General features: G+C 40.7%; 1 protein-coding gene across 2 annotated transcripts in view; it reads left to right on the forward strand.

The window, feature by feature from the left end:
- LOC145441494 (uncharacterized) overlaps positions 1-21,248 on the forward strand; it is a 36,383-nt gene that overhangs the window by 12,129 nt on the left and 3,006 nt on the right. For both annotated transcript variants that reach the window (XM_080319378.1, XM_080319379.1), the window contains exons 7-12: positions 6,765-6,901; positions 6,965-7,038; positions 7,101-7,190; positions 10,087-10,328; positions 17,178-17,339; positions 21,035-21,141. In XM_080319378.1, coding sequence (XP_080175504.1) covers positions 6,765-6,901; positions 6,965-7,038; positions 7,101-7,190; positions 10,087-10,328; positions 17,178-17,339; positions 21,035-21,141 — 812 coding nt within the window. The remainder of the gene's footprint in view (positions 1-6,764; positions 6,902-6,964; positions 7,039-7,100; positions 7,191-10,086; positions 10,329-17,177; positions 17,340-21,034; positions 21,142-21,248) is intronic.

Here is a 21,248-nt window from a genome sequence, read left to right on the forward strand (position 1 = left end):
AAAAATAGTTTGAGTTTGAGACCTCTGGTGTAGACTCTAGAGCAGTGGTTCCCAGCAGTGGTGTGAGGGCCAAATTTAAAATTTCAGAGTTCGGTCGGAGTCGCACGAATACTAGGGCAATGAAACGGACCCAAATAGTCATCAAAATATGAAAATTGGCATTGTTCCGATCAATCGCCCGACGCCATTAGCGATTGTTATGATCATTGTGTTACCGCGCTCCCATTGTTCAGAACAATCTACCTTTGATGGCTATTTCGGAGTAGTTTTATTGCCCTGGCGAGATTTCAAAACTGCGTACGTACATTGTTTACCGCTACTTATCTGCTGCATTGGGTGTCCATTGAGTGAATCAGGTTTTCTCGTGAAAACGCGCGACGCGCGAGAAATTTCTTTACTTAATGACTGAATCGGTCAATATGTAGTTGTATTGTTTAGTGAGCCAGCGCGAAGCGCGAATATTTCGATAATTCATGATAAATCGGTGAATAAGATCGGGAATTGCATGGTTTTCCTCTCTGCTCACGTAAGCAGATTTACCGGTAGAGCTGAGTGAGAGGTGTCTTTGAAACTGTAGACCCCGTAAAATTCAACATCTTCGGGCGCGCGGACCCCATGGTATGACTTTTTTACATGATGTTATTTCGTGACCTTCTGTCTGCTATATCAAAAAAGTAGAAATGCCCAAACCTACTAAACTGAAAGATCACACGATTTCAGATTGGTATTTCTTCACTGGCATATAATTTTTTTTCTGCGGGATGGTATTTGTCTTGTGAGGTTCAGATTGCCAAGACATGAACATTCGGCGCCAGTCATTTAGGTGCCTATGGACAATAAAACCTATAGGTATTTTGTATATATAACGAAGTTTTTGGTCAGCATAAAAGCTGACGGCCAAGGTTTTCTCGCTGCCGATCGTTCTGGCACACTTCTTGGAGTCGCATGTTATATGGCCTAAAACTTTATATGTCTTGGTGCGTTGTGGTGCGGTAATGGCCAACGCCGATATGCCTATTTCCATAAATCTTGTCTAATTTTTTTAAGGGGAAGAGTACCCAAGAATCAAGATATGTGGCGAATTTAAATCGCGCACTAAGCGAAAAATTTTGGAAAAAGTTGCATAAATTTTCAAAAAATACTCTACAATTATGATAATTCACGAAATAATTTTTAGCCCCCTTCGAGCTCGGCCCGCCTCAATTGTGGGGGTTTGGGGTGCGGCAGTTACGCCCCTGGCTATAGGACTACCAATTATGTTGCTTTTAGCCGGCTATGCAGTACGCAGTCACGTGTTGCACATCTAGTTATCATATGGTTACCATACGTCCTCTTTTAAGAGGATTTGTCCTCTTTTTTGCTTTTTTTTTAAAGTGTCCTCGGAGTACGCCCAAATGTCCTCTTTTTTGAGAATTTGTCTTCTTTTTTGAGAATTTTGGTTGAATATAGGGCCAAATTCGACTGATATACATTAATTCAGCACTGTAGGAACGCTACGGCGGCTACTTCGGGAGCTGGGCTGGAAAGTTGACATTTTTTTCAGTCACCCACCTGTTAATGTGAAAGAAAAACTGTATATTCCGGGAGTTGAGCCTATTTTTCTGATTTATTCAAGCGACCACGAAGTGGGAAAAATTTACCATTTTTTTAGGATTTTCCTCCGGTTTTGAAAGTTAACAATACCTATATATATCTATAGCTACTGCTCGTTCAACTGGAAAGTTCGGGCACATTGCATTGAAACAGCAGTGACGTAACGTTAGCAGTCTACTCACAAATTTCCTGCAATTCTATAATTAAAAACTACAGAGGCCAAGCCAAGCAAGAGTATTTTATAAATAAAAGTTTCATTTATTTTTTGTCATAAATCGATTTCTTACTATATTTTGGGGGCCGCAAGAAGGCTATCTGGGGGCTGCATGCGGCCCTTAGGGTAGAGTAGACAGAGGTGGTCAGTAACGTGGCAGGCTACTTCTACTTTTTGAAGTACTCAAGTAGTCTTCCTCTACTTCTGGTACTTACTCAAGTAGATCTTTTTTTCGCTACTTCGGCTTCTACTTCGTAATATTTTATGGGCTACTTGGTTACTATTCGCTATTTTCAGTATGTCAAGTAGAAGTAGTTTAATCCCCCAATAAGAAAGATAGCCTAAGGAATCTCGGGGCTGTTTTCACGTAGTACCAACATTTAATTTTCATCAAAGTCATGAAAAACCAAGAATGTTCGTTGCTCTTCGCGCACAGTAGATATGGAGTGAGAAATATGTTGCAACGAAAGTATAGCAGAATATAATTTAGATACCGGGTTGCGTGGTTCCGTACACACCGCATTGTCGCCTATACCAAATATTAAATCACAGTAAGTATGGCTAACGTTTGAAACTACCGTTCCGCAATCTAGCAATTACCTATTATACCCAGCAGCCAATGACGTGTCCCAATCTGCAAAAATGGAATTTGACTTTTTTTAGCGTTAGACCAGTTTTAGCAGACCCCTGTTGAAACTTCTTTGACGCTTTTTAGAAGTAGCATTTGTATTTTTCATTCAATTACTAGTATCATACGTTAAGTTCTTATTAAAGTTTCAGCTCTTTTATCTGGAGAACATACATGTTGGAGTATAAAAGCAAGTATAGTAATGCCTTGTAATTTCCGAAAATAAAGCTATACACTATATGGCATTTTCACGATCTGCCATATTTTTAATTGACGTATACTAATCACGCAAAGTGTCAAAGCCGTATCCGACACATCTTCTCCGTATTGCTCTTCGACTGAACTAGGGGCCTTATAATACGGGGTAGTGCGCCATGGCGTGATATTCTCTATAGCTGGGTGTTCGAGTAAACAAAGGATTAGTATCGCATTTCCATATCAATACTATCATTTACATCCCATGATGTGGACGACTGCTCATTTTGTCAAAAATTGACACCTCCCGGGATGCATCAATATGAATCAAGCTCTCCACACCTTCCGCATAGCACGATTTGCAGCTTTTGACAGTCCATGCGAACGAATTACGATCGTTTTCACAACTACTTACTTAAATAGCTGGTTCGTGGTACAGAACTTGAATATAGCTTTCAATACGATATCCATTGTAGAATAATATTTATTAACTCGAAGACTTTTCGGGTGGAGTGGCGAGATAGCGCAGTGGTGTAATCCGCGGCTGCAACACCAATAGGCGCGGGTTCGAGTCCGACCGAGGTCGACTTCTGAATTCCGATACCCAAGTGTTGGAGGTTTACCTAGGCTCCTCCTCGCCACCTCATCCGCGTCAGCGGTGTCTTACAAAAGCCTAGAGGTGGGCCGTGCTATAAGTCGGCAGTTACGGAAAATAAGAAGAATATCGGCCTGGTGTAAATGACCATAGTAGTCGACAAACACCATGAATACCCCTAAACAAACAAACAACAAACTTTTCGGGTGCCTCTGTTCACCGTTGCTATTACAGCGTTAACACGCATGTAGTGTACACGACGAAACCCTTGTTACCCAACTCTCGAAAAGATGTACTTCCTGCCTTTGATGCAAGTAATGTTGTTTACCAATACAAGTGCCACTGTGATAGTAGGTATGTAGGACGTACATCTCAAAGATTGTTTGAGTGTATTAAGCAGCATATCCCAAAATTGATTCGGTCAAAAACTTGCGCAAATGATCGCACGGAGCTCGCACGTCAGTGCAAATTGGCTGCAAAAACAGACTGCTATGATGATTACCAAGCATATGCTTCGTCAATTGGTCAGCATCTGAGTGAAAACCTTGCCTGTGCACAGCACTATGATGACAATATTTTCATTGTTCACTGTCATTGCGCGTGGTAGGTCTGTGTTTCATTTAAAAGTGTTGGAGTCTACTATTATTCAGTTGAGCAAACCTATTTTATGCAGACAAAAAGATTTCCTCTATAACCTACAAATTTCTCATTAGTGCGTGTTGTTCCGTGCGTGTAATTGTTTATTTACAAATTGTGCTGCTACTATAGTACCGTATGTCCGTATACTTCGCAGTTTGTTATTGTTGCCATTGGTACAATGCGAATTTCATGGTTTGTGATTTTGATTGTTGCGTCATACTTTGCCTTTTTGGTTTTGCTTTTAAATCTGTTTAAATCCCTTTAGTGTGCCGATAACTCTTGAAAAGAGGCACCCGAAAAGTCTTCGAGTTAATAAATATTATTCTACAATGGATATTGTATTGAAAGCTATAACTACTTACTTGGGTAGATTTAAAGTCAGTCAATTCTACTTCTACTTCAAGTAGTTTTTTATTGCTTATGTAAGAAGTACTTCTAATCGTACTTGAGTAGATTTTTTCGTCGCTACTTCTACTTGAGTAGATTTCTTGACTACTTTTATCACCTCTGCGTGTAAATTAATATAAGTCAGTGCTTTTCAACCTGTGTGACGGTTCGCACTTGTGCGAATGAAAAAAATTGCAATGCGAATGACGAAGGTGGTGCGAACGAAAATCCGGATCAAGTGCGAATGACGAATGTGGTGCGAATGGTGCGAATGAAAATCCGGATCAAGTGCGAATGAAAATCGTGATTAATTGTTAACTTTTCTGACGTGGAATAATTCAAATGAACCTAATAGGAAATTTAAAATCAGTGTAACATTTGTAGTTGCGACGCAATTGTAAAAACTTAATACGACGCACCACTAATCGTATAGCTCTCACAAGCTGTAGTGAATTAATATTCCGCACTATAATTATTACGTAATCGAAAGCCTGGTTTGGAAGCTGGTGTAGTGGCAGTATGGAGATATCTACAATCTCTATAGTGGCAGACATACAGTATATCAGCCCGTCTGAGCCTGCGACAGGCTGAAAAATGACGTCAAATTGACTTTCTGCTTTTTTTCGCTAAACAATCATCATATTTTCCTAATGACTGTTCGATTAGCGCGAGTCACGAGGATAGTAGTAAATACCATCATTACAGACTCACATTTGCAAGTTACTGTAACGAAAATGTTTACACCTTAAAGAGTTATTAAAGTTTGAACCACAAAGGGTATAATTTTGGGTCGACACGGTGTCAGAGCTATCTGTTAATATGTATGTAACATTTATTGAATTTATTGCAAAATATCCTGCGATAGTTTTTACATATCCAAGATCACTGTGTTGGGTACTGTAGCCAATAAGCGAGACACGCAGTAAATACGGTTTCATCATGAGAATTCATGATAAGATTGGCCCGACTGTTTTTTTTTTTCTGGAAAAAACGGTCGAAGACCGTTGGGATGAGCTAGTGTAGGGGTGTGCAACGAGCGCATTCATACCTATGAGACTCATTCATTTCGAGGCCAACCCATTTGACGTCGGGGCACATGAAGACGTAAAGTTTTGGCGAACAAACCGCTGATAAAATGCGGCGCAAAAAACATAAGCGCCGACGAAACCTCGGTCTAAAAATGACCGATGCTGGATGGCCAAACATTTGGAGATGGAATGGATATGCTCCGTTGTCGGCACGGAATAGTCCCGTCCTTGCATCTGAGTAGACAGTAGTACAGCTGCGATACGCAGAGGAATATAATTCGCCCTAATTTGAAATCGCGTGCGTCAGACATGTATTGTAGAGCTGTGATGGTAAAATCGAGGTGTGCGCGTTCTTTATGTCATACATGCCCGTAAAATCGTAGGATACAACTGTAATATTAAAAGTAAATTCCTTTTCATAGATGAGGCTCGGGTCGCGAGATGCCACAAAAACTCAGATTTTGGTGGTAGTCTGAAAGCTGCTTTACCGTTATAAACTGTCATGCATTCTCAAGTTAGATTGAGCTAAGCAGTAGAACACACAGTATCGTGAGTTATTTGCTATTCTCATAAACTTGCGAGACAGAAGTTGGAGCAACGTATCATAAAAGGTGGCGAGCTCTAATGTGCCTACTCTCCTTGATCGTTTGCACCTTATGTTCCAAAGACATAAGGCAAAAGCCTCTACACTACACAAACATGTCGGTTTTTCATCCTTTCGACAAACTGGAGCCTCGCGGGACCTTTGTGTCAGCTCTCATAAACGATTTCTGCCAGCAAGCATTTTTCACTCGCGAAAAATACGCTATATTTTGGATAGGAGTGCAGAACATATTTTAAGACCTGGCCATCCAATCACTAGTAGACGATGTTGTACAAATTCCCAACAACATTGTTTGGCTGAGAAGGCTTTTAGTGAAATAATTGAAGGCAATACGAGCGAAAAAAAATTGCCTTCTTAATGAGACACTTGATAGCTTGAGCTACATAGTAGCCAATTTGTTGCACATCTGACCAAAATGTTGTTAAGTATGCCTATCTTCATCTTCTTTTTGTATAACAATTTTCGATTATTTGGTGCGAATGAAATTATTTTGCAAAAAAAAGTGCGAGCGGAGCTCAAAAAGGTTGAAAAGCACTGATATAGGCTATCACTTCACTGAAATGTAAGGTTGAAATTAGCAATATGACGTCACGAGGTTCACGTTCGCGTCCACACAGAACCTTTCAGAGGCTCACCTTCACACCATCGCTACTTGGCAATCAGTCATACGTAAAATGTAACATTATCACGTCACAACATAACCATGGTGACGTTTTCTAACAACACGTACCGGACTACTTGGTCTTCGGATTTTAGTATAATTTCAATAAGAATACAATATTGAAATAATGATATATTATTAAATGTACAGCATAGTTATGAACCGCAGAAAGCATCTTTTTTCATTCCCATACGCACATGAGAGTATTCTTTTGATGCAGACAGAGGTACGTTTACTGTGACTGCAACTTGTACAAACAAGACCGCAACAGTAGGCGGTAACGCGTTCATCGAATGCTACATGGATGAAGGGACGGGATATTCCGGTTATCACCGCTATGAAAGCTCTTTGCGCAAGGTAAATTCGTCTTTGTGACGTTGATTTGGAACGATTTGACGAATAAATGTTGAAATCACACAGCCGAGAGAGAATGGAAGCGAATCCATATGTTCGATTTCTACACCTTCTAAGGACTCGAGAATCACGTGTAGTATGTAAGGTGAAATTTTTAAGACAGGTTTTTATGGAACTGATTCCCCATGTCTTCCGTGCGTAGGAGTGATACGAGAAGAGAGAAATGTTTTGATGACATATCAACCGACGAAGAAGCGAATGAATCAAAAGTCAAATTTACGTACACGTTTCGGTGAGATTATACTTATATTTGCCGATTGCTGATTGATCTAGTACAGTGACCGGGAGCTTGTGGCTCGCGAGTCATATATGCAGGGTTGCCATACCGTCCTTATTTCTAAGATTTGTCCTTATTTTGAAGGGTCGCGTCTTAGAAAACTCAACTGTCCTTACTTCTAAGAAATGTCCTTCTTTTCGACTTGCGTCCTTATTTGTCCTGTTTTCAACAACTACAGAACTTTGATCGTTTCCTGTGGTAGACTATCTGTGTTACAAACTTGCACTTGCAATATCTGCAATTGTGTTATTAATCTGGAGGCCATAGCAAAATTTCAACTTATATTGATACCACAAAACACAAGATGAGTATCCTTGATTACTTAGAGCCAGTCGATTAAAAAAAAAATCACAAGTCGATCAGAACCAACGACCACAGCAGACTACATTGCATCTGCTGCTGAGGGTATCTGGGCATCCCATATACTGGCAAACACCAGCAATCATTCCTCGCCAACGATTGCACATCGCAATTGTTCAAAGAAATATTCTCCGACTCTCACATCGCGAAGAGGTTTGCTTTGGCCAGGACCAAGACTACAAGCATTGTTACTGGAGTTCTTGCTCCATACGCCCAAAAAACGATTTTTCTGTACTTGGTCTAGAGCCTTTTTCCATCTTGGTTGACGCCTTTAATCACAACGAGATGAAGGAGTTTGGTTTGGTTTATGGGGTGCCCAAGAACAACTTTTTTCCGGCGAAAAGTATGGAAAATGATATGACACGGTTGATATGAGTACAAAGTATGTACAAAAAGGCTATTTATTGCAAATCTATTTTTCGACTGACCTTATTTCTGGGTCCATGTCGATGGCAACTCTGCATATATGGCTCTTTTGGATATAAGATATGGCTCTATGACAAACTTTTTTATTTGTACTTATTTTATTAATATTGCAGCAACTTGTTTGTAGCTTTTCATGACGGCCCGAATAATTATTTTCGTGGCCGCATAAAGAAGTCCATGAGAGGTCAAGGCAGTGGGGTAACCAGGGTTAGGAGTCCGTACCCCCCTTTGCAAAATCCTTAGATTGAAGGTGATGTCGCGCCGGCGACTATCACCACTGCTCAATTCGATCTAGCCTACCCGCCATCGCGCGCCTCGAAATCCTCGATTGCACGATCCCTTGATCGATACCTTGACATGGCGACGCTTGTAGGACAATGCAGTTTTCAAATACACATTGCCTTCCTGATCTACGCCGAAAAATATATTCCTTGGAAGTGACATTAACAATTACAAATTCAAATTATAAACAACACCATAGCTATCCAAATTCTTGATTGGTAACGTAAGTAGCTTTCTAGAAACGCCGTAAAATGTAGGTGTTGTTGTTTATGGTATTCATGGTGTGTGACTATTACTAATGTCATTTACAGCAGGTCAATTTTCTTCATTTTTATTCCGTAGCTGCCGACTTGTAGTACGGCCCACTTCTATCTTTTTTATAAGACACCGCTTATGCGGACGAGATGCCGAGGAGGGGCCTAGATAAACCTCCATCACTTAGGTAGGAATTCTGGTGTTGACCTCGGTCGGACTCGAGCCCGCAACCCATTGGTGTTGCCGCTGTGGATTATACCACTACGGTATCTCGCCACCAAAAATGTAAGATGTGTAGCGTTACGTTACGCCGAATACATTAGAAGTCGATCAATATTTATATTTTTGGAATCATCGTGACAATTTCATTTGAATAATATCAGTTATGATAAATTCGAAGGTATTTGCGATGAGCTGTGCTATCACAGGTGAGACTTGGCCCGTCTGTACCTCATATGTGCCTTAACTCTCCTTTCGCGCTTTATTTTCGAACAATAAATATTAAAAATCCGTGATTTTGGGGATGGAAATGTATAAAATCTAATCATCGATAAAAAAAATTACCAATAACCATTGAAGGTTTCACAATTTCCCTCGCTCATCCCTGACGGCATATGAGGCACTGCCTCACCTGCATCCTCTAACGCCACGTAACTGACGTATCACGCACTCTTTAGTGCAGTGGTTCTCAATCTTTTTTAGACACGCTCCCCTTTATGATAGTGAAAAATTTCGCGCGCCCCTTATCGTTATATCACTAAATCCAACCGGGATGCTGGCAACCCCAACAGATTGTTTGATGGCATGGAAGGTTATGACTCTTGATGACAGAATTCAAAAATATGAAATTCGGTCTATATATAGAGAAAGATCCGTGAAACGGAGGTTGACCGCTGCTGCTTCGCGCGCCCCTTCAGATGCCCCCCCCCCCCCACGCACTGCAGGTTGAGAACCACTGCTTTAGTGGGTATATGTACTGCTGTAGGGACCATGTTTCGCTCCATTTACGGTTTTGGGCACAAAAATACGGCGCACACTACGAGTCCCATATTAGTGCTACCAACACCTCAGGAATTTTCATTTGTGACGTAACAGTTGATTGACATGTACGGGTCTTTGGGAGTTACAATCAGAAATATTGGGTCAATATGGATGTTCAGTCGAAAAAGGTCCCCGACCCCTGATTTAGGTGTTCCTAGGCATTAGGGATATCCAGATATTCCTGCTAGGTATTTCTTCGTCGATGTATGAACGTGGGCCTGTCGTTATTCCACTGTGTTTTAATGCTATGCGTATGTCCCAAACACACATTACATATCGGGATAGCTTATACAATTAACCTACCAAGTTGTTTTGGAAGATAGCCCTTATTTTCAAAATAAGAGGTATGATCATGCCTCGTTTGGGGCAAGATAAGATGAAATTCGACTAGAAGAGATCAGGAAATGGCCGCAGGCGGACCATTGGACTGGCAACCGTTACATCGAATTACGAAATCAGTATATTCCGATACAAGTCGCTCTTTCAGGGATGTAGAGGAACTTGATTTTGGTGATTATGTGGCGGTATTATCCCGTGACGGAATCCGAGACACTCAGGTATTCTCGCTGCTTGCCGATCAAGAGCAGAAGTCGCTGAACTCTCAACATATGCTCGCGATCAGCATCGGAATATCTTCTTGCCTAATACTAGCGATTGTGATCGTGTGGATATGCTTTCGGACGGAATTAAGGTGGACTTGGCACCGATATCTCAAAGTCACAGTAAAAGGTATTGCTGTTTTAAAACTATTCCGGGCTCTATTCATTTTCTTATCGCGATTATTTAGAACCAACACTACGCTCAGCATAGGCCTACGTATCGTAGTGGATAACTGAAGCCACGTGTAATTGTTATTTATCCTGGCTGATGCGAGAAGAGAAGTAATAGAGTTGTTACATTATGAAATGAAGAGAATAAATGTAATTTTTGATCATAGCGCTTATATTACGATGATGACTCGTAGTAGCCATCATTGGCTTAAATCCACACTGATGTGTCATGTCTGCATTAAGTAAATTACCGTGACCTCATGTTAGGATCGCAGTCAATGTGTTCTGCCAATTTGTTATCATTAGATATGAGTTGGGCGGTTTTTTTTTTGACATGTCAAAATTTGTCAAAATTTTGTCAAAATTGTAGCGTTAGGTCAAAATTTGTCAAAATTTTTCATAGAATTAAAAAAAAATTTGACGTCTGCATTTTGTTTGTATCGTAGATTTAGCACTGTCGGTGAACTTATAATTTGATATTTTACCGCTTTTAGCCTATTTTATAGGCCTACCGTTGTAAACGGCTAATCGTCTGCTCATTGTGAATCATAAACGGTAAAAAAAAACAAATAATAGGTAGACATGGTGTTATGGTCAATGTACCGCAATATCCTAACTGAAGAAAGACTTCTTTTGCATTGCATCATTCTTATATCAAGAAGCGCATGATGAAAAATTGTGATGTAGACAACATTGTCAGAATGAAGCAACACGGTGTGTTACCAGCACCAGCAGTGTACGCACAACTTGAGTGTTGTCGGCCAACAACTGCTGCTGTTGAACGTCCTTGACAAGGTTCTTAGTAAGGACGTGCACTTTCTACCCAAGAATGTAGGAAAGCATCTCTCGTTGTACTACAAAATATTCTAATTATTTCTACCATAATACATATTGTAACCACTGGTATTCTTCATAGGGCCAGATTTCGTTAAAATATTGTTTTTTTCATGTAAAAACATGCCTGTTTCTAAGCCAAAAACGTTTTTTCAGGCCAAATTACTTCGTTAGGACAGTCAGTTCAAACCAGAAATGAAGATAAGTGGTGCAATTTTAACATTATGTGGGAAAACACCTAATTTGCATACGTTAGGTCAAAATTTGGTCAAAACTCAGTTTTTTTAGGTCAAAAAAAGTCAAAATTTTGATTTTTTAGGTCAAAATTTTCTTTTTTTTTAGGTAAAAAAAAAACCGCCCTAGATATGAGTCATAGGGTATGCGGGTTTGACAGGCAATTCACAGGTATGGATCGTCTCGTTCGCTTTTGACTTAGGGCTGTGGAAAACCGGGTGCCTGAGTGATTCGATTTCGAGTCGTGTATTCTTCTTCGAGTCGAGACGAATCCAGCATTCTATCATAATCCAGTCATAACAGCATGAATGATTGGAATACGTCAAAGTAACGTTTCTACGTCCACAAATAAGATTATACAACTGTATAGTATATTCATATTGAAATGAACCCGAATATTTTCGGCTGACACTCGTCAGGGGTAATCGTCAGCAACTAGTAGATAATTGGAAAGAACATTGTATATCAACAATCGTATCATATAACATGACGTCACTAGCATTATATTTCGAACAAGAGAGTGTGCATGACTGTTCAATGTACTGCTTTTATATGGTACATGAGCTCCTTTTGATGACACAGCCTTGGTTGGTGTATTTTGATAAAAGCCGACTCCAAGGCACACAAATGAAAGTGTGAACGCCCCCTCCGAACGACTCGAAATCTGTCGTTTCGATAATTTTTCGCACAAGCGGGATTATCCCACAGATGTTTGTTGTCTTTGATAGCTCAGCATCAGGCTTGAGGGGATGAGTCGAAGGTGAGCTTTTCATCGAGCGTGATGCGCATGTTCCAATAAATCTAGGGGCATGCTGTCTTCTCCGTTCCTGCAAACGCCTTGGAAGTTATATTGTAACGCCGCCACAATTGCAGTGGCACTCATATTCGTACACTACATTACTTTGTTGAAGAGCAGGAAGCATATCTTAATGTGTTGCAGGGAGCAGTTGCCTTGTCGTTAAAATCGCGTTGGTTGCTGTTAGTGTTATTATCATAGTGTTTGTCGACTGCAATGGTCATGGTCATGGTCATGGTCATGGTCATTGGTCATTTACACCAGGCCGATATTTCTTATTTTTGATTCCGTATTTACCGACTTCTAGCATGGCCCACTTCCAGGCGTTCTAAGACACCGCTGACGCGGATGTGATGGCGGAAAGAGCCACGATAAACCTTAAACACTTAGGTAGGAATTCTGAAGTCGACCTCGGTCGGACTCGAACTCGCAATCCATTGGCATTGCAGCCATGCATTATACCACTTCGCTATCTCGCCAGTCACGTGGTATACACTGTGTCGTAAGAGTTAATGACCGCAGACATCATTTGCTTTTCAAAGTGGTGGAATTAGGACCAATCCAAGGTAGATGGATATAAACGTCTATGGTTGTTCGTTTAGTAGGCTCTGCTCACTTTTCTGCGATGATTTGCGGTAATTTCTGCTCTATGCCGCGGTTGATGACGCGGTCAGGGTAACCGTTATCAACTTAGTTTGTTACCCGAACAATGAACATATCATCAACGCTGTATGCACGAGGGTGCCTATGATAGGCTTACCATACGTCCTCTTTTAAGAGGATTTGTCCTCTTTTTTGACTTTTTTGAAAGTGTCCTCGGAGGCAGACATGGGGTGATTACTTCATGAATGTAATCGATTGCGATTACGATTACTTATGAATCACGCGATTACGATTACGATTACGATTACAGCGAAATCCGCGAGTAGTCGATTACGATTACGATTACTTTAGAAAAGAAATCACGATTACTCACGATTACATTCATTTTGCTTTTGAGAAGTTATCTTTGGAAGACAACAATGCGATGAAAAGGCCTCATGAGGGAAGGTCTTTATTTTTAAATGAGACATAATGACGTCATTTCCTGTGTATGACATAATATACCATTGCATGATTCACACAGAAATAAGCATTTCGATGCCAGCCAATATCGCGCCGCAACACACCAAGACATGCTACATTGGCCGAAACATTGTGTATTTGTCCATAGCCACGCTGGATGGTCGCGAAGAATAGTCTTCTCAATCTCAGCCCCGCAATACAAATGCCACCGGGGGCACTCACTGAGGAAAATGATGAACCACGTGCATAAATGACAATTTTTGGGTGCGTGTCACGAAAGTTTTTCGTTTAGTTTTTTTTTTCGTCTGCTACGTTTTGGCTACTCCAATATCTGTTGACTATATAGCAGACAGGAGGTCACGAGTTAACAGCATACAATAAAGTTATAGTTGTAAATTATGTGCCTAAATATTCGCGCTTGGCGCGACTTGACAGCAAATGCACAGCAGATCCATCGCCTCAAATCGTGTTTTCCAGTTCTTGTGAAAAGCCCGGTCGTTAAGGGGGGTCTGGGGGACTTCGCCCGCCACAAGCTTTATTGATCGCCTTATGGGGAGCACAAGATCACCATTTGTGAGAATGGGGGTGACGAAGTGCTGTTTCGGTACTGATTCTAGCTGCAATCCACGCTAACACGGTGTGTAAACGGATGGCTAGTGGCATACCCGAATGATGAGTATAAAATTGCGAAAGAACAATTGTTGCCCGTTTTAGGTAGGGCCGTATGAGAATATCATAAGGTAATCATCAACTTCTGACTGCAATCCACTTAATACAGATATTTCGATCTACCGTTATACGAGTAACGGAAAATAACGGCTTGGTTATGATTTTTTTATCAGCAGCCTGGTTTTTAATGCTTCGATGTAGAAATTGTCATGTGTAATTTGACGGGTACAAAATTTCAAATCTTTGGCCATTGTATACGTAAATAGGTCTACCGCTTGCCAATCAGCTACGGTCAGATTGCGTTTACCTAAGCATAACAAAACATCATTACATTGTACTATGTACAATTTGTACATACGTTACTATTCGAAACTAGGCCGATTGGTGATTATTATCCTGCTGCGAGGTAGTGGCGTGTACAGTGTAGGCCTTGATAACCTGACACAATCGACAGCGGGAGTTCTTACAATCACAGTACTATATGTACAATTGTACATCAAATTCGTTACGCAATCAAGCTAATACTTGTGACGCAATAATGAGTATAGAGGCGTGTGAAAACCCGACATTTCTGCTATCCAAAACCTGTCTTAAATCACACTTTTCGTTGCTCATGAATGTTCAGTTTTTGTCATGGGCATTGTACAAATGAAAAGTAATCGTTCTTTCACAAAGAAATCGATTAGATATGTGAAGTAGTCGATTACGATTACGATTACTTCGGATTTTTTTCGAATGTAATCGATTGCGATTACGATTACTTGGAAATGCTGTAATCGTCGTAATCGATTACGATTACTAATCACGATTACCCCATGTCTGCTCGGAGGACGCCCTTTTGTCCTCTTATTTGAGATTTAGTCCTCTTTTTTGAAAATTTAGGTCAGATTTAGAGCAAATTGCGAGTGATATGCCGCAAATTAGCACAGAAGTGACGCTCCGGCGGATATTTCGGAGTGAAAAACGGTGAATTTAGCTCTGAGCGAAAAGATGACCTTTTTTTTTTAGTCATCCACCTAGTAATGTTGAGAAAAAAACGGTATTTTGAGCTCTGAGCGGAAGTGATGACCTTTAGTCATCCGATCACAAAGTGGGAAAAATTCACCGGTTTTTGAGAATTCTACTCCGGTTTTGCATCTTGCAAATTTCTGAAAAAGTGTCCGATCACAAAGTGGGAAAAATTCACCGGTTTTTGAGAATTCTACTCCGGTTTTGCATCTTGCAAATTTCTGAAAAAGTGTCCCCTTTTTATATTTTCAAAATACGGTAAGCCTAGCCTATGAGGTTGGATTTTCTGCGTCATAGAACGTTGATGATGTGTTCTGGTAACAAACTGAGTTAAGAACTTGACAACATCCGCAAAATCTTACTTGATAACGGTTACACTGAACATGTCACCAACCGCGGCATAGAGAGGAAATTAACGCAATTTAACTCGGAAACGTCAACAGAGCCTACCAAACGAACAACCAAAAATGTTTATATCCATCTAGGTTGGATTGAACTGGCGAGATAGCGCAGTGGTGAAATCCGCGGCTGCAGCACCAATGGGTTACGGGCTCGATGAGTCCGACAGAGGTCGACTTCAGAATTCATAAACCTAAGTGTTGGAGGTTTATCTAGGCTCCTCCTCGCCGCCTCATCCGCTTTAGCGGTGTCTTACGAACGGCCTAGTAGTGGACCGTGCTATAAGTCGGCAATTACGGAATAAAAAATGAAGAATATCGGCGTGGTGTAAATGACCATAGTACCATAGTAGTCGACAAACACAACGAATACCACAAAAAATCTAGCTTTGATTGGTCGTATTTCCACCCGCTTTGAAAAGCAGCCTTATTGATTTCTGCGGTCAGTAAGTGTTCCGACATAGCAAGGACCAACGTGATTTCTATTACAGCCCAACTGCTCCCTGCAACACGTAAAGACGTGCTTCCTGCACTTCAACATGGTAATGTACTGTATCGAATGTGTGAACTGTGGAGCCTTGAACTAGCTCAAGTAGTCTAGCATTTCCTAATTCAGAGTAATGCAAATTGCTGTAAGCACGTGGTTCTCAACCGGGGATCCGCGAAGCATTTTCAGAAGGTCCGCGAAACCTCAAATTTGCAAAATGCAATTTGCAAAACCTAATATGTGTCTTTTTGGCTGTACGTTATGTTCATTAAAAATATGTTTCTAAATTTTGGTACCTTATATGTTGCGACTTGCGACATACCCAAAGGTGTACGTGGCGAGATAGCGTAGTGGTATAATCCACAGTTACAGCACAAATGGGTTGTGGATTCGAGTCCGACCGAGGTCGACTCCAGAATTCCTACCCAAGTTTGAAGGTTTATCTTGGCTCCTCCTCGCCATCTCATCTGTGCCATCGGTGTCTCATAAAAGCCTGGAAATGAGCAGCTACGGAATGAAAAATGAAGGAAAATCGGCCTGGTGTGAATCACCATAACAGTCCACAAACAACATGAATACCGCAAACAACAAACAACACCCGAAGGTGTCGTCGGAAGCGTTACGAGTTACTATTATATTCGCCACGATCTTCGTGAAAATGGATTTTCGGCATTCATTCATATCAAATTAACGTCGCAGATTTTTAAGATTTGACCGCGTATTTCAAGAAATGCAGCTACAGAATTCGCTTTAAAATAATAAAGGTTTTCCCAATTTATACCTAAATAGTATGACGTTATTTTCAAGAGAAGTCATTTTATTGCTGTTTATCACTACCCTACAGTTTATATTTTTGCATCGATAATTGAGCTAAATTTGTGCTAAAACTTGGGGGTCCGTGGCGGTGCAAAAGGGGTCCGCGAAGACAAAAAGGTTGAGAACCACTACTGTACGCTGTTTTGTATAGTGTGCTGCTTCAAGTGTTACTTTCACTAACACTAGCTGACCGAAGATCGTCAGGCAGCATATAGTATTGAGAGGATTTTACGAAAACCTTCTATATACTTGAATGATTTATTTGACACTCTGAGACTATTAGTATCTGCAAAACACCACCGACATATTTTGGTTATTACGAAGCTTGCAGCTTGCAGCTTGCTTTTCTCGTTGTTTCGTTGCTCTTATCCAATCGATTCAGCATGAATGTTCACACATCCTATAGGTCGAAACCCATTTTAGCCGAATCAATTAGTCATAGTTGATTATGGTGCGTTCCTCTACTAATTGACTGTTTGCGATCTTCACCGGCCCTTGCAGAAAGGAAAACGTACGCCGCGTACTTGACGTATTGCTACCACGACGACATGGACGATGCGAATCGGACGCAACTACAGGATTTCGTTTTATGGCTACATTCCCATATCCAACGCGGTGGAGTGGAGATATATGACAGTTGCCGGGATAATTTGTTGTATCAATGTAAGGAAAAATAGCACCGTAATATATATCAGACCTGGGCAAAGTGCGGCCCGCGAATATATATTCTGAGCGGCCCGCGAAAGGTTGCCTAGAATTCAAAACATAAACCTTGCTTTTGAATGACTAAAGCCATAGGCTGTATCAACTGAACAGGAAATTCGTTTAATTTGAAGCCTGTTCAATAATATGCCACGATTGCGCTGCCTAAATGCCTTCGTACCTCGCATGCGTAATCTAGATTCAAAATAAAGGCAATGTAGCAAAGTGAGAGTATAGCAATTAAAGTCACAAGTAATCACTCTTTCGATATAGTTTAGTTCAAACCTTCTTTGTTGCCATTGTCACATTACGCATTATACGGTAAGTATTGTTGCGTGATAAGTTTCCAAATACCTAATTCGTAAAACAGGTCAATCAGAGATCGCAATTATACTATATGACTCATCATATCTATCACCCATAAAGGATTAACGGGCATGCCAAGAAAAGAAAGCCGAAAACTGAAATTTAAAGAAGGTTTAGACCAGGGGTTCTCAGCCTTTTCTTGGCCGTGGCCCAGTTTCCAGTTTGAAAATGTGCTGTGGCCCACCTCTTGTCTTGGAGAAATGCGTGGTAATCGAGGGCGCCGATATGGCTATTTTTGTAAAATATGCGCATTTTCTCCTAGTTTACTGATGATAATTAAATGTATACCTTTCGGCCCACGAAATCGCGCGAAGCGCGACGAAAATTTTCAAGTCGAATAAATATCCTCCAACAAACGACCAACGAAATAATCTTGGGCCACTTCGAACTCGAACGCACAATGCACATTGTATGTCTTGTACCAAACCAACTGAAGTTTTGATGTCAGAATATTTAATCCAATGACACAATCAATTCATGTGACTCTTACCTTATGTACAATGATTTCCTGGGCGCACATTTTAAACAGACTCCAAAGATTATCGCGCTCCGCTAAATCCTCAATCCATTACGATTCGTTGCGGTGGTGCAGTATACCTCCACCAGAAGTTGCTAATAATTTGCAATTATATGGCTATTTTTATCTTACAATAATACGTCTTGCATAAGTACAGTAAATCTATGCATCAATTACACTTCATTCCGAGTTTACTGCGCACCCCTTTCAACGGCATACGACATATGACCTTGCCGGAATACTTGGTTACTTCAGCACTATACGTTCCAGTTATTATATACTCGAAATTATTTTAGTTGCTGTTAGCCGTAGGTTGTCGCAGTCAGTAGAAAAAGTCGCCGTTTCTCCCTCCCGTTTTCGACTTGTACATGCTGACTACATACGTGCCACTACGTCTCATCAGAGTCGGATGAAAAGCTTTACGTAGCCTACGTATAATTAGGTAATTTGGATATATTTTTAGCGATTAACATAACAAATATCACTAAACTTATATTAATTCTAAAATTTTCTAAATAGCTTTGTGGCCCACCTCAAATGCTCCTGTGGCCCACCCTTTGAGAACCCCTGGTTTAGACTTTAGAGCACTAAATATTTGTATACTGGAGTCAGGGTAAACCCGTCCTTTTAGTTTTTGCTGAGCAGTCGACGAGATTAAGGATTTTAATTGAAGTCGGTCTTATGACAAAAACACGAAACACTCGCGGTCAAGGGAGGGCGAAGTTAAGAAAAACTGCAAGCTTTGCTTAACATCAAGGCTGCACACTGCACAGTGCACACTGCTCGGAAGGCAGCGACCAAGATAATAAGCTTTGTACTTTTCCACATAGATTTGAGTCAAGTGGTTTTCGAACTGAGGGGCGTGAAAGCATCAGAATGGGGCGCGAAGCCGAAGTTTATTGAAAGAAAATTTTTCGCGCCCCACGCGATTTTCCCACAGCTTATCCTCGTAGTTATTGCTCTGTGTATTGTCCGACCTTGATATTTAGGAATTCTCTCATCAACAGCCATAACCTTCCATGTCATCAAACTATCCGTTGGGTTTTCTAGCATTCTGGTTGCACTTTTAAATATTTTGTGATATCATGATGAGGTGCTGGGCGCGAAATTTTTCGCTATCATAAAGGGACTGGAGGCGTGCCTAAAAAAGTTTGAGAACCTCTGTTTTGGAGTCTTAATAGAAGAACGTGCATAGGGGTTTAAAGAGAGTTAAAAATATATCACGTTTAACATTGTTTCGAATCATGACGGCAAATAGAAATACATCAACACATTCACTGAGCAGCAATTTTTAACAATGGAAATTAGAAATACAGTTGAATACTTTGAAGAATATGGCTAAAAATTTTCAGTCGTCCCAGCAACGTATTTTCTACTTCTCATTTGGCCCGCGGAGGAAAATAATTGCCCACCCCTACTATATGCTCGGCATGCTCGCTTTTGCATTCAAATGACTTCTCCCTGCCGCATCAGCCGAAATCAGCATCGAATTTGGCATTATCTGGGAGTTTAACATTGTGACGCAACAATGCTGTCTGTATCTTGCCCAACAAGGTGGCGAAAATACCAAAGGGGGTGCTATGGGACGAAAATGCTAGAACGTACTGTGAGATATATTTTATTACCACGGCCAAAAATGCACGTGAAGACGGATTATTCTCAATATGACGCGAAAGTTGACTAAAAAAAGCTCAACTCAACGGAAAGTAGACGCGGAAACTGGTTTTCCGAGTACCTACTCGGAAAATGACCTTTTTTAGTCAATTCACCAGCGATCAGATTTAGGTGAATAAATTTCCCATATATATGTTCTCATTTTCGGATCTGTAAATTCGGGATCGGGGGGGGGGTCGAAAATTTGTGTCAAGCTTGATAAGGGAGCGATAGGTCGAAAAAGGTCGGGAACCACTGATCTAGATGACCTATCATTATATCGTGTCTCGAGTTCATACAGAAACAAACAATTGGGGCAACTGGGGCAATCAATTGATATAATCATCCCAGAAAATCAATATCTTGCGTCGCTTTGCCACTATTTCGACGAGAACTTGCAAGGGAATATAAGCTTACGCCTTAACGGTCAAGGTCAGACCGGAAAATGTATTCGGCGTTCCGAGTATTGCCAAGTTGATTTTGAGCGGAGTGTAAAACGAGTATCCCTACTTGCTACCGATATTACCCCTTTAACAATTTATACAGCAGTAGCCAACACCCCAATCCACGGAGTTGGTTTTTATGATACAATAAATATATGAAATCGAGATTGACCCCGTACGCCTGCTAGATTTTTTACATCAGACAACGATGACAATTTTATTGATTGGTTGGATAAGAGTCATTCGCTGACTACCCACATGTAGTGTTTCACTCTTGATGTTGTGTGATTGCGGCTCAAGCTCACAGCAGAGATGAGTCACTAAATATTCGCAAACGGAAAGCTGGATATTTCGAGCAAACAATTGTAACAAAGCAAGTAAAATGCTCGTCAAGGTGCATGCTCGTTTAGTGTTGATTGTTATGCTGCCAGCACCATATACCGGGCCCGCAGTTGAAATGCAATAAATTTCAACCAAATATGCTATAATGAAGTGAAAATTGTAATATATGAAAAAGGTTCACAGTGCAGAACCTACCAAGGTTCGTTTGTGAACGCAAACCTCTAAATATCTGAGGTTCACACACAGAACGCGAACGTGAACCTCACGTTCACACCATCCCTAACAAACATGTCTTTATTGATATGGTTGTTGATCTGGTGTAAATTATTTAACAGCGAAAGTCCACACCATGACATCAAAACTGCAGGATTCTCACCGAGTGATCATTATCCTCACTCCAGAATACATTCGAGATCAATGGGGAGTGTATGAAACTTTTGAGGTGGGATAAACCGCAAATATGATTTTATTGATTATAACATATCTTTAAAACGTATTCATTGAGATAGCCGGCGCAAGTTGTGAAAAATTTCAATTGATAAGTAGATC

Source organism: Botryllus schlosseri, chromosome 6, assembly GCF_051294905.1.
Source record: "Botryllus schlosseri isolate E-star chromosome 6, Bs_hap1, whole genome shotgun sequence".
Classification (NCBI taxonomy): Eukaryota; Metazoa; Chordata; class Ascidiacea; order Stolidobranchia; family Styelidae; genus Botryllus; species Botryllus schlosseri.